General features: G+C 46.9%; 2 protein-coding genes across 8 annotated transcripts in view; both read right to left on the reverse strand.

Annotated features, from left to right (window-relative positions):
- TBC1D5 (TBC1 domain family member 5) overlaps positions 1-5280 on the reverse strand; it is a 599010-nt gene extending 593730 nt beyond the window's left edge. For 4 of the 7 annotated variants that reach the window (XM_061427878.1, XM_061427859.1, XM_061427869.1 and 1 more), the window contains exon 1: positions 4722-4870. The gene's annotated coding sequence lies outside the window, so the exon portion shown is untranslated. Of the gene's footprint in view, positions 1-4721; positions 4872-5175 lie in introns of those variants that run through there. The other 3 variants (XM_061427904.1, XM_061427893.1, XM_061427849.1) reach the window with 2 other exon arrangements.
- Positions 4696-5367, reverse strand: LOC133253013 (POLG alternative reading frame-like). The gene has a single exon (XM_061426143.1). The coding sequence runs from the start codon at positions 5365-5367 to the stop codon at positions 4696-4698; it is 672 nt and encodes a 223-aa protein (XP_061282127.1).
- Positions 5368-10832: the final 5465 nt, after the last annotated feature.

Genomic DNA, 10832 nt, shown 5'->3' on the forward strand with positions numbered 1-10832 from the left:
CATAAAATGCTCCCTTGGTATCTCCAATTTTCTTGAAGAGAACTTTAGTCTTTCCTACTCTATTGTTTTCTTCTATTTCTTTGCACTGATCACTGAGGAAGCTTTCTCTCTCCTTGCTATTCTTTGGAACTCACTCAGATGGATACATGTTTCCTATTCTCCTTTGCCTTTCACGTCTCTTCTTTTCTCAGTATTTGTAAGGCCTCCTCAGACAACCATCTTGCCTTTTTGCATTTCTTCTTCTTGGGGATGGTTTTGGTCACCTTCTCCTGAACAGTGCTATGAACCTCCATCCCTCAGACCCTCTATCAGAACTAATTCCTGGGATCTATTTGTCACTTCCACTGTATAATCGTAAAGGATATGCTTTAGGTCATACCTGAATGGTCTAGTGATTTTCCCTACTTTCTTCAATTTAAGTCTGAATTTTGCAATAAGGAGTTTATGATCTGAGCCACAGTTAGCTCCTGGTCTTGTTTTTGCTGATGGTGTAGAGCTTCTCCATTTTTGGCTGCAAAGAATATAATCAATCTGATTTCGGTGTTGACCATCTGGTGATGTCCCTGTGTAGAGCCCTCTCCTGTGCTGTGGGAGGAGGGTGTGTACCATGACCAGCACCTCACTGCTTGGCCAGCAGCACTACCTCTCCAGTCCGTGGCCGCCAGACCAGGTCCTCCACGAAGTTCCCCGGCATAGACGTTCTTATCACCACCACGCTGCAGCTCTGTGGAGACAGTCCTCACTGAACCATGAGGTGACCACCGTCGAGCACCTGCTGGCCGAGGGAAGCGGTGCAGCAGCCGGAGCCTGTCTGCCTCACCCCTGGCCAGCGTGCGCCAGAGGAGCCGCAAAGTGCTGAACAGGGGGTGGTAATCTCTGTGGCTCTAGGCCAGGTGTTATCCCTCCTTATCTGTGGGATTAGCTTGACCAGCAAGTATCTGTCACAAGAGTTCCATGCCAGTACACCAGTCTTCCAGAGTTTCCTCTATTACATCCTTCTCTTCTTGGTCTATACCACCACTCTAGCTGTCAGACAAGTCAGAGCTACCAAGACGGTGGAAGGGGCGTGGGCTCATCTTCTCCTGTGAGAATTCCAAAACTGTAACTAACCACTGAACAATCATCAACAGGAGAATGCTGGATCCCACCAAAAAAAGATACCCCATGTCCAAGGGCAAAGGAGAAGCCCCAACAAGATGGTAGGAGGGGCGAAATCACATTTACTAATAAAATGAAAATGCTGCCTAATGAATAGGAGGTATTTCTAAATCATATATCTGATACAGGATGTAATACCCAAAACTTAAAAAGGGCCCATACAATTCAGTATCTAAAAGCAAACAACCTGATCGAAACATGTACACAAGATCTCAACAGATATTTTTTCCAAACATGATACAGCCAACAGGGAAGTGAAAACCTGTTCAACATCACTAAACATTAGAGAAACGCAAATCAAAACTGCACTGAAATATCACCTCACATCTGTCAGAACGGCTATGATCAAAAAGACAACAAATAACAAGTGTCAGTGAGGATGTGGGAAAAAAGGAACCCTTGAGGAATCCAAAAAATTAAAGGTACCAAAGATCCAGCTATTCCACTCCAGGATATTTATCTGAAGAAAACAAAAACACTAATGGAATATTACTGAGCCATGAAAAGGAATCTTGCCATTCAAAATGACCTGAAAAGTACTATACTAAGTGAAATAAGTCAGAGAGAGAAAGACAAATACTGCATGATTTCACTTATAATGTGAAATCCAAAAACAAAACAAATGAGCAAACCTAATAAAATCAAATGAGCAAACATTTGATTTTTAACAAAATCAAAACAGAGGTATATCCATACAGAAAACAAATAGGTGGTTGCAAGGGAAGTGGGAAGAGGAATGAAACAGGGAGAGAGATTAAGAGTTTCCAGCTGCAAAATCATTTAAATGAACAGTGTGAGCAATATAATTAATAACTATGTAATATCTTTGTAGGGTGACATATTGCAACTAGATGTTGTATAATAGGTAATAACAGGGTTGTGGGTCAATTATACTTCAAAAATAAATTTACAGAAAAAGAGATCAAGCTTTGTGGTTAACAGAGCCAGGAGGGATGGGGGAATTGGATGAAGACAGACAAAGGTACAAACATCCAGTTATAAGATAAATAAGTACTAGGGCTATAACGTACAACATGATAAATATAGTTAACACTGTTTTACGTTATACAGGAAAGCTGTTGAGAATAAATCCTAAGAGGTCTCATCACAAGGAAACAAATTTTTTTTCTATTTCTTTAATATCTATATGAGATGATGTATGTTCACTATACTTATTGTAATAATCACTTCATGATGTAAGTCAAATCATTATGCACTACACCTTAAATTTATATAATGTGTTAGTCACTCAGTCATGTCTGACTCTTTGTAACACCATGGACTGTAACCCACCAGGCTCCTCTGTCCATGGGATTCTCCAGGAAGGAAGAACGCCATGCCCTCCTCCAGGGGATCTTCCCAACCCAGGGATGGAACCAATGTGGATGCCTCCCACATTGCAGGCATATTCTTTACCGAGCTGTTTATCAATTATGTCAATAAAACTGGAAGGAAAAAAAGTACTGTCATAATATTTAGCAAGAAAAGAAACAACGGTAAAGTAAGGACGAGAATGAAAACTGTAAAAATTACAGTGCTAAAAGTAGTTGATGTTATACTTCCATAAACTTTTTCTAAACTTGAGAACCATTTTTATGTACATGAACTATATGAAGTTACCTGTGACAACTATGACTTTTCAATTACTTTTTTTAACGTAAACTTTTCAATTTCATTTTTTAATATTTAGGGAAAATCAACAGGTGGAGACTCCAAATTTTTCACAAGTTTGCTTCCAAGGCTCAGGCATGTGCTACTCAGCTGAGGTTGCATTTGAATAAGTGACAGAAGGAGCACACACTCAATTCGTTCACCAATAAAAGAAACTTTCATCCCAAAGAGTATGATGCAGTCTTTATGTTGATTAAAAATCCAACCACCCGCTGCTGAGCAAGTGGACTTCTTCAGGGAGAAGTACACAAAGCTTCCAGGGAGTATGCACAGGCCCGGTGATGCAGGCAGCACAGCGAGCGCGCACAGACGGTACCTGCACTCTTCCTAGTTGAGGGAGTTCTCCCAGTTCCGCTATCCCCTCCCCTGGGACCTGGACGTGCCTTCTTCTGTAAAGGGATTTCCCAAAGCAAGCTCCCTCAGTTCATCCTACCATTTGTCTCTTACCTCAAGCCACCTGTACACCAAAAGTGAATTATTAAAAGGCACTTATTCATTGATATATTTCATTTCTTAGCAAACAAGTAGTATACATCCTTGCTACTCAAGAACGGTTCCTCCTCCAGCCGCAAGTAGTTTATAAGAAACACAAAATATCAAGCTGCAACACAGATCTACTGAATCAGAATTTGCATTTTCAAACAGGAGCCTCAAGGGACTCCCAGGCACATTAAAGTTTGAGAAGAACTGCTCTACAGGACTCTATAGCAAACAGCTGTAGAAAAATGTTCGTTTACAACTGAATTTAGAGATAAAACATGGAAACCAGGAAGACATGGAATCAGAAAAGTTCCTTAAGACAATTAATACATAAATTAAATTCTTTATCACTGTATCAAAGCTGCTCAAAAGTTTACTTTCAACAATGCCTACAGTTAATGCTGTCAAAATCTGTGTACAAACAGCGGCATGTTCATATTATTATATATAGTGACTACATGGTAATACATTGGGGCTGTATACTGTGGGACAAAGAATAAAAAAGAATGACTAGGTCTAGAACTACAACCACCGTCCGGCCCAAAGTTGTGCAACCCGCATTCTAAAATTTCGGTACTTAGAATTTGGAGTTGGCTAGTTAAACTTTCCAGAAAATTATTCCCCCCCAAAAATCCAAAAGATGTGAACTTTCAACATATATCCTATAATCGAAACTATTTAATAGCTAGTACTGAACAAATTTTAGGTCACCTGCAGAATCAAGAAATTGTTGTAGAGGTTTGAGCTCCTTTCTCCAGGAAAAAGGAGGGGGGTGGGATGGGGTGTTACCAAAAAAAAAAAAAAATCAGCGTTCACCCTCTGCAGTTTTTCTCACATCCTGAGAGGCCTCAACTTGCATGTTCCTACAGGTGAAGGAAACAAGTCGTACTCAAACAAGCTCACGTTTTCCTCCTGGTTGGGGGGGGGGGGGGTCCTCTCTTCTAGAGAATGCATTTTACAAGGTTTGGGGGCTCCGCGCCCGTCTGGCTTCCGGCCCGCGAAGGCACCGAAAGGTACCCGGAAATCGACCAAGGAGGAAGCGGAGCACGGCTCGGCCGCGGCGCTCAGCCTGGTCTCACCCGAGACCCCACCGGGCGGGGAGGCGGGCGGCAAGCCGGGGGGGCAGCGCCTCAGCCCCGCCGCCCCGGGGCGAGGGAGCCCAGTCTCCCGCCCCCCCCCCCGGGACGCGCAACGCGGGGTGCACTGCGAGCCCCCGTCGCGGCGGCGACACCTCAGGGCCGCCCGGGGGAAAGCGGTGGCGGCGGCGCGAGGGGGGGCGGGACGCGTCCGGAGACGCTGAGGGGAGGCCGGGGGGAACGACTGCCCGCGGGGGCTGCACTGGAGGAGGGCGGAGGCGCTCGGGGCGCCCAAGCTGCTTTACGGCCGTCAGCGCCGTAGTCCTTTGGCGTTACCTGTGGCGCGGGAGGGCTCCCCGGCTCCTACGCCCTGAGTCCTCCTCCCCGCTCTCTCTCTCTCCCTCAGCCTCTGCCGGGAGCTCGCGGGGCCGGCCGCGCCTGACCCGACCAGAGAGGGAACAGGGCGGGGGGCGGGGGGGGCGGTGGCGGGGGCCGGCGGCCACGTGACCACGCCCGCGCCGTAACGGCGGCCGCCCCCCGCCGCGCGCCCTGGGCGCGCTCCACCTCTAAGCACCCGGCGGCGCGGGCGCCCCCGCTCTAGTGCGCATGCGCCCGCCGGGCCCGCACAGTGCGCGCGCGCGGCGCGCTGGGGGCCTGTGGGGCCCGCGAGGCGCGAGGCTGAGAGGGATCCGCGGGCCGGGCGGTCCACCGCGGCTGCCGGCGCGCATGCGCGGGAGGTCTCGTTTCGTTTGTTTCTCCCCTTTCCCTTCCTTCCCTTTGCCATCTTTACCTTCCACACCTCCGGCCCAGCTCTCCTGGCGCGCAGCTGGAGGCTGAGAATCCGCCCCCGGGATGTCAGACCCTCATGCTCACCACCACCTTCCCAGGGTGAGGCCGTCTGAAAGGCTGGCCCTCCTGCCTGAGAATTTGCATTTCCTGTGGCCTGTGACAGGGCCTTGTAGCTGAGTGGACTCCTATTCATGCTTCAGTACCCAGCCACTCTGTCACTTCCTCTCTGAGATGTACCCTACTCTGCTTTGGGAGTCATTAGTAGTTTGTGCGGAGAAGGCAATGGCACCCCACTCCAGTACTCTTGCCTGGAAAATCCCATGGGCAGAGGAGCCTGGTGGGCTGCAGTCCATGGGGTCGCTAAGAGTCGGACAAGACTGAGCAGCTTCACTTTCACTTTTCACTTTCCTGCATTGGAGAAGGAAATGGCAACCCACTCCAGTGTTCTTGCTTGGAAAATCCCAGGGACGGCGGAGCCTGGTGGGCTGCCGTCTATGGGGTCGCACAGAGTCGGACACGACTGAGGTGACTTAGCAGCAGCAGAGTAGTTTGTGCATACCTACTTTAGTATAGGGCTTCCCTGGTGGCTCAGCTGGTAAAGAATCCGCCTGCAGTGCCGGAGACCTGGGTAACATCCCTGGGTCAGGAAGATCCCCTGAAGAAGGGGAAGTCTACCCACTCCAGTGTTCTGGCCTGGAGAATCCCATGGACACAGGAGCCTAGCGGGCTGCAGTCCTTCGGGTCGCAAGAGTCGGACACGACTGAGCGACTTTCACTTCACTGCTCACTTTAGAATAACCTTTAGAGAAATAATACACGATGTTTTTTTACAAACCACAGTACTAGGCTTGGACTCTATGTTACCTCATAACTTAGGGCAGTATATGTCTTTAACATGGTGATCTCGCCACAAAGGCTTGAGGACTGACTGTGTAAATCCTGTGCGTTGTTGTCCTCCACTCGCTTTTAGTCAAGATTTAAACAGCGGGATGCTGTTTGCTTGTTTCCCCAATTTGAAAGCCTTTGAATGAAAAGGCTTGGAATGGTATTGCTAATTAGGGTGGTAAATGCTTCACCTAGTGATTTATGGACTTCTATTACGTATCTTCACAAAGAGCCTAGTGGAAATTGATAGTGTTGAGTCCTGAAAACCAAGGCACAAAAAGGTCAGATTTCCAAAGGTTAGCTTGCTTCAGAGGAAGGTCCCTGGTGGAAGACCTTCGTTGGGGAACTGACAGACCCTCCCCTTAAGGGGAGTCCCCTCACTGTCAGTGCATTTGGTTGTCAAAGCAGGACAGGTTAAGTGAGTTCCTTGTGCCAGATTTAATCAGGAAAAACTAAATAAAATGTAAAAACTAACTGATAGCTCTGGCTAGATGAGTCATCATTACTGTTAAACCAGTGAATATTGAGGTGATGTTCAGCAACAGAACCCCTGTTAGGATAAATGTTGATCAAATAAGATATGGCAACCCACTCCAGTATTCTTGCCTGGAAAATTCCATGGGCAGAGAAGCCTGGAGGGCTTCATGGGGTTGCAAGGAGTCAGACATGACTGAGCAGCTGAACACATACACGCACACCTGCACACGCATGTAACCGTGTTAACAGGGGCTTCTGAGAAGCAGGAAAATCACGGCCTACTCTCCTGTGTCTGCAATGTTGATGGGCTGTTCTCTGCACCTGCCCATGCATACACCTGTGGATGGTCCCACCCAACAACTGCAGCTGCCACCTCAGATACGCCAGGAACATTTCACTGTATCTACTCCAAGGTTCAGAATCTGAGGAACACTGTTATCTTGGTGCCTACACAGAACCGTGCCTCCCTAGGAGTCATGCTCTTGTGTAATCTCCTCTTGGATCTGGGCTGGACTTGTCACTGCTTTCAACAATTAAAAAAAAAAAAAATTCTGTTCCAAGTCTAGGCCTTAAAAACAGGCTTTGCAGTGACAACATTGAAATTTACCAGAACCTGTACTCAGGGAAAACAGAGACTATTAGGAAATCCCCCCACCTGTTTGTATTCTGGGAAATGGCTTATGGCAAAGAACAATCCTTCCCCTATGTGACTTAGATAAGACTCTCTCTGCCCTCGGACCCCTCATCGTGTTTATGAGACCACACTCCTCCTGTCAGCCACTGACTGCACAGCAGGGCAACTCAGGCAGATGTCCTCTAATGGGCGGCTGTGGCTCAAGGATTCCCCACAGGTCTGGCCAAACTGTCTCAGAACTGCCTGCAGTCTTGGGGCTTTCTTAATTAAGCTTCCCTTCCTTCCCTTTGAACTTTTCACAGGTGTCATACCTGCATCATCGTGGTCTCTCCCCCTGCCCCTGCTTCTTTCCTTTTATTCTTCACTGGTATCCTCTCAAATTTTTGGACATCCACTCCCATCTTGGTGTCTCCATCCCTGAGGGCCTGAACTGAAACCTACCCCCATTCTAGGATTTCACCTGGCCCACCCTCAGGCTAGATCTACAGGTCAGAGATACGAATCATCTCAACAAAGTCTAACTTCTCTCATTCTCTGTTATTTTACATTTTTCTTGAAAACCTTTCCATCTCCCAGACCCATTGTTAAAAGGCAGCTAACCCCAGGTTAACAGGACTGGAAAAGATCAGTTTTCATTCCAATCCCAAAGAAAGGCAATGCCAAAGAATGCTCAAACTACCACACAATTGCACTCATCTCACACGCTAGTAAAGTAATGCTCAAAATTCTCCAAGCCAGGCTTCAGCAATACGTGAACCCTGAACTTCCAGATGTTCAAGCTGGTTTTAGAAAAGGCAGAGGAACCAGAGACCAAATTGCCAACATCCGCTGGATCGTGGAAAAAGCAAGAGAGTTCCAGAAAAACATCTATTTCTGCTTTATTGACTATGCCAAAGCCTTTGACTATGTGGATCACAATAAATTGTGGAAAATTCTGAAAGAGATGGGAATACCAGACCACCTGACCTGCCTCTTGAGAAATTTGTATGCAGGTCAGGAAGCAACAGTTAGAACTGGACATGGAACAACAGACTGGTTCCAAATAGGAAAAGGAGTCCGTCAAGGCTGTATATTGTCACCCTGCTTATTTAACTTATATGCAGAGTACATCATGAGAAACGCTGGGCTGGAAGAAACACAAGCTGGAATCAAGATTGCTGGGAGAAATATCAATAACCTCAGATATGCAGATGACACCACCTTTATGGCAGAAAGTGAAGAGGAACTCAAAAGCCTCTTGGTGAACATGAAAGAAGAGAGTGAAAAAGTTGGCTTAAAACTCAACATTCAGAAAACGAAGATCATGGCATCTGGTCCCATCAGTTGATGGGAAATAGATGGGGAAACAGTGGAAACAGTGTCAGATTTATTTTGGGGGGCTCCAAAATCACTGCAGATGGTGACTGCAGCCATGAAATTAAAAGACGCTTACTCCTTGGAAGGAAAGTTATGACCAACCTAGATAGCATATTGAAAAGCAGAGACATTACTTTGCCAACTAGTCAAGGCTATGGTTTTTCCAGTGGTCATGTATGGATGTGAGAGTTGGACTGTGAAGAAAGCTGAGCACCGAAGAATTGATGCTTTTGAACTGTGGTGTTGGAGAAGACTCTTGAGAGTCCCTTGGACAGCAAGGAGATCCAACCAGTCCATTCTGAAGGAGATCAGCCCTGGGATTTCTTTGGAAGGACTGATGCTCAAGCTGAAACTCCAGTACTTTGGCCACCTCATGCGAAGAGTTGACTCATTGGAAAAGACTCTGATGCTGGGAGGGATTGTGGGCAGGAGGAGAAGGGGACGACAGAGGATGAGATGGCTGGATGGTGTCACTGACTCGATGGACGTGAGTCTAAGTGAACTCTGGGAGTTGGTGATGGACAGGGAGGCCTGGTGTGCTGTAATTCATGGGATGGCAAAGAGTCGGACACGACTGAGTGACAACTGAACTGAACTGAACCCCAGGTAGGGATAACAACATGCTTAAAGCCTTTCGCTACTAAGAAAATAAGAAAGATTAACAGTAATTTTGACTACGAAGATAATTGAGAATATAATAAAGATTGTTATGTTAATAATAAAAATTACTAAACATGGGCCATTTGAGTCTCCCCCTCCCCATATGTTCCTATAGCAGATACTACGGGGGCTGTTCACAATAAATATTTCCAACCTACCTTCAATCACCTCTCCCTTCTCCCCACCTCAAATCCCCATCGAGAACCTGAAATGAACAAGGCCAATCAGCTTCTCTTTTCTGAGAGAATTGAGAATTGGGATTAAAAGGCAGCTAGTTAGTCTTTGTGCATAGCTAAAATTGTAAAAACCCAATGGTGTAGGCTGTCTCATCAGTCAGGGTCTGATCAGGCTAGAAACCATTTCTAGTCTCTGAGGACAAACAGGAAGACACACGTCATGCTGTTGCAGCAAAAATGGAAATGAGACTTTTTCTAAACTAGAAATGAGACTTTTCTGATAAACAAGGAAAATAAGGAAACAATGAACAGGCTGGAGAAGCAGCATCAGCTGGCCTGAAAGAGTTAAGCAAGCCTAGTTTTATGTTAACTACTACCAATTCACTGTGCACTAGTTATCTTTCACAAAATTCCTTAATCATGCTCTGACTCTATGTGAGTTATACCCCACACCTGGTGTTCACATTCCCCCACACTCCCTTGTAACAATCTCCTGTAGAATTCTTCCTTTCAGAAGGAAGGTCATGGGCCAATAACCCCAGAGACAACAGACCAAGTCACCAAGTTGCCTGATGCCAATAGTGGCAGTTTCAAAACTCTGCAGGAAGAGGAGTAAAGTAAGACCTTCATTACTTTCGTCATTATCACCTACCCCAGACCATGCTGCTGCTAAGTTGCTTCAGTCGTGTCCAACTCTGTGTGACCCCATAGACGGCAGCCCACCAGGCTCCCCGGTCCCTGGGATTCTCCAGGCAAGAACACTGGAATGGGTTGCCATTTCCTTCTCCAATGCATGAAAGTGAAAAGTGAAAATGAAGTCGCTCAGCCGTGTCCAATTCTTAGCAACCCCATGGACTGCAGCCCACCAGGCTCCTCCGTCCATGGGATTTTTCCAGGCAAGAGCACTGGAGTGGGGTGCCATTACCTTCTCCGTCCCAGACCATGAGCCCCAGCTATAAAAACCTCTCTTAATTCCCCAGGGAAGGGTGTGGGACACAGCTCTTGAGGTGCTAGTAGGCTTGTTCCTTCTTTACCAGGCAAAGAAATAAAGCTTCTCTTTTTCTCTCCCAAAACTCTGTATCCATATTTCTATTCAGCATTAGTGCACAGACAGCCAAGGTTATGGCAACAACGTTACTGGGGCCCCAGGGCTGAGATCATCAGATGGAATCTACACTGTGGTAATACCAAGCCTGAGTAGTTGCATGCAGGGAGAACTACTTAAGGTTTCTTCCCTCAGAAGGCACTTGTGGAGTATCCCCCTCGCCCACGGACAACCACAAGGGGTGGGACAGGGAAGCTCGTGGCTGTTTGTGGGATTAGGGCTTCCCGGGTGGCACAGTGGAAAAGACTCTGACAACGCAGGTGATGCTAAAGACACACTTTCGGTCCCTGGGTCGGTAAGATCCCCTGGAGTGGGAAATGGCAACCCATTCCAGTATTCTTGTCTGGAAAATCCCGTGGACAAAG

The sequence above is a fragment of the Bos javanicus genome, chromosome 1, assembly GCF_032452875.1.
Source record: "Bos javanicus breed banteng chromosome 1, ARS-OSU_banteng_1.0, whole genome shotgun sequence".
NCBI lineage: Eukaryota > Metazoa > Chordata > Mammalia > Artiodactyla > Bovidae > Bos > Bos javanicus.

Coding starts and splice junctions, on each gene's coding strand:
- LOC133253013 (XM_061426143.1), bottom strand. CDS start 5,367: ATGAATAGGAGTCCACTCAGCTACAAGGCCCTGTCACAGGCCACAGGA.